At 39.7% G+C, this 1,458-nt stretch overlaps 1 protein-coding gene across 1 annotated transcript in view; it reads right to left on the bottom strand.

The window, feature by feature from the left end:
- Window positions 1-201: 201 nt before the first annotated feature.
- Window positions 202-1,458, bottom strand: part of LOC122356507 (DNA nucleotidylexotransferase-like) — a 14,390-nt gene continuing 13,133 nt past the window's right edge. The window contains exon 11 of the mRNA XM_043255253.1: window positions 202-303. Coding sequence (XP_043111188.1) covers window positions 217-303 — 87 coding nt within the window. The 3' untranslated portion in view covers window positions 202-216. The remainder of the gene's footprint in view (window positions 304-1,458) is intronic.

Below are 1,458 nucleotides of genomic sequence, written 5' to 3' on the forward strand. Positions count from 1 at the left end.
TCCTGGAAAATAAAATGCATCACGGTTTCAACAAAAATAAAAAAATCAGCGTATTAGAATGATTTCTGAAGATCACTGGAGTAATGACACTTCAGCACACATTCACTGAGAAAACGGACATTTTAAATGAGAATAATACGTGGCCATTTGACAGTATTTCTATCAATATAAGACAAGAGAAGATTTAAAACGTGTCGAGTCTCTCCAGAACAGCATCTAGGCGTTTCGTTGCCGAGGTTCGATATACTCTAAACCCAAGTGAGCGAAGATGTCCTCCTCGGTGTCAGCAGACAGGAAGGAGTTCTGGAGGGAGACGGAGACACGGAGGATTACATGCAATTAATAGAGTAAGGCTGGCAAAAGAAACCAAACCGTCAACAACTACAGAGCGTTTAGATGCAATAAACCCCGTCCGCCTATCGGTGCCCTCGGGCCGGACGATCTGATTGGTCGAACGCTTCCCACAGACCACACGCAGATAAATACATGCGCTTTGTGAGCGCTCTCGTGAACATGAAGAGACTTTCACCCGCTCCGCCTTTAAATCAGTTCATGCCACTGAAGCGTAAGTGAATCAATAAATTGACTTTAATCGAATAAGATATGAAAATGTTGACTTTTAGCTTATATCTCGCAGTTCTGTCACTGCAATTGCGAGGCGTTTTCACGTAAAAGGTCTTTTACTTTGTAAAAACTGTTTTGCAGAAAGAAGTCGGAATTGTGACGAAAACTTGCAATTTCCTTTTATTTATTCTCTGGTGAAAAAAACAAGCGTTTATAATGAATTATACCAAAGGGTGTTCACCGAATGAACACTGTACTTATTATTATTATTATTATTAGGTGAATAAAACTATGAATCGTCGACTCTTATTTTGAAGTGTTCCTTTTCGCCACTTCGTTAGTTTCCTTGGCGACTGGTTAGCTCCTCCCCCTTGTTAGCTTGTTATCCTGTCGATCCGCTCGGTTCCCGATCAAACGGTCGAGTATTGTTTATTCACTTTGTATTTTTGCTCCGTTTTGTCCTTTCGGATTAAGTTAGCCGTGGACTGTCGTCGAGTTATCGTCGAAACACCTGCCTGTTTCCATCATGTTCTGTAATAAAGCGTCGCGTTTGGATCCGCGCGCCTCTCGTCTCGTCTGCCCCGTGACATGAATAAACAGAAACGACAAAAACAACCTAATATTCAACTTTTTTTTTTTTTTAATTCGAAAACTTTTTTCCGTCAAGGTTCTCCCAAAACTACGCGCCTTCTTTCAGCAACATCGACAGAACAAAAACATTCTTGAAGCGTTAAAACAAAAACATCATTCATTCAGGAAGCGTTCCTCTAAAGTTTGCCAAATAATAAAAGGAAACATTCCCACAACCAAGGAAATAATGTTCAGAGGCAATTTTGAAACATTAACACGTTCTTTTTAACAAGTACCTTAACTGAAAAAAATTAAATAAATTAT

The sequence above is a fragment of the Puntigrus tetrazona genome, chromosome 13 (assembly GCF_018831695.1).
Source record: "Puntigrus tetrazona isolate hp1 chromosome 13, ASM1883169v1, whole genome shotgun sequence".
In the NCBI taxonomy this organism is placed as follows: Eukaryota; Metazoa; Chordata; class Actinopteri; order Cypriniformes; family Cyprinidae; genus Puntigrus; species Puntigrus tetrazona.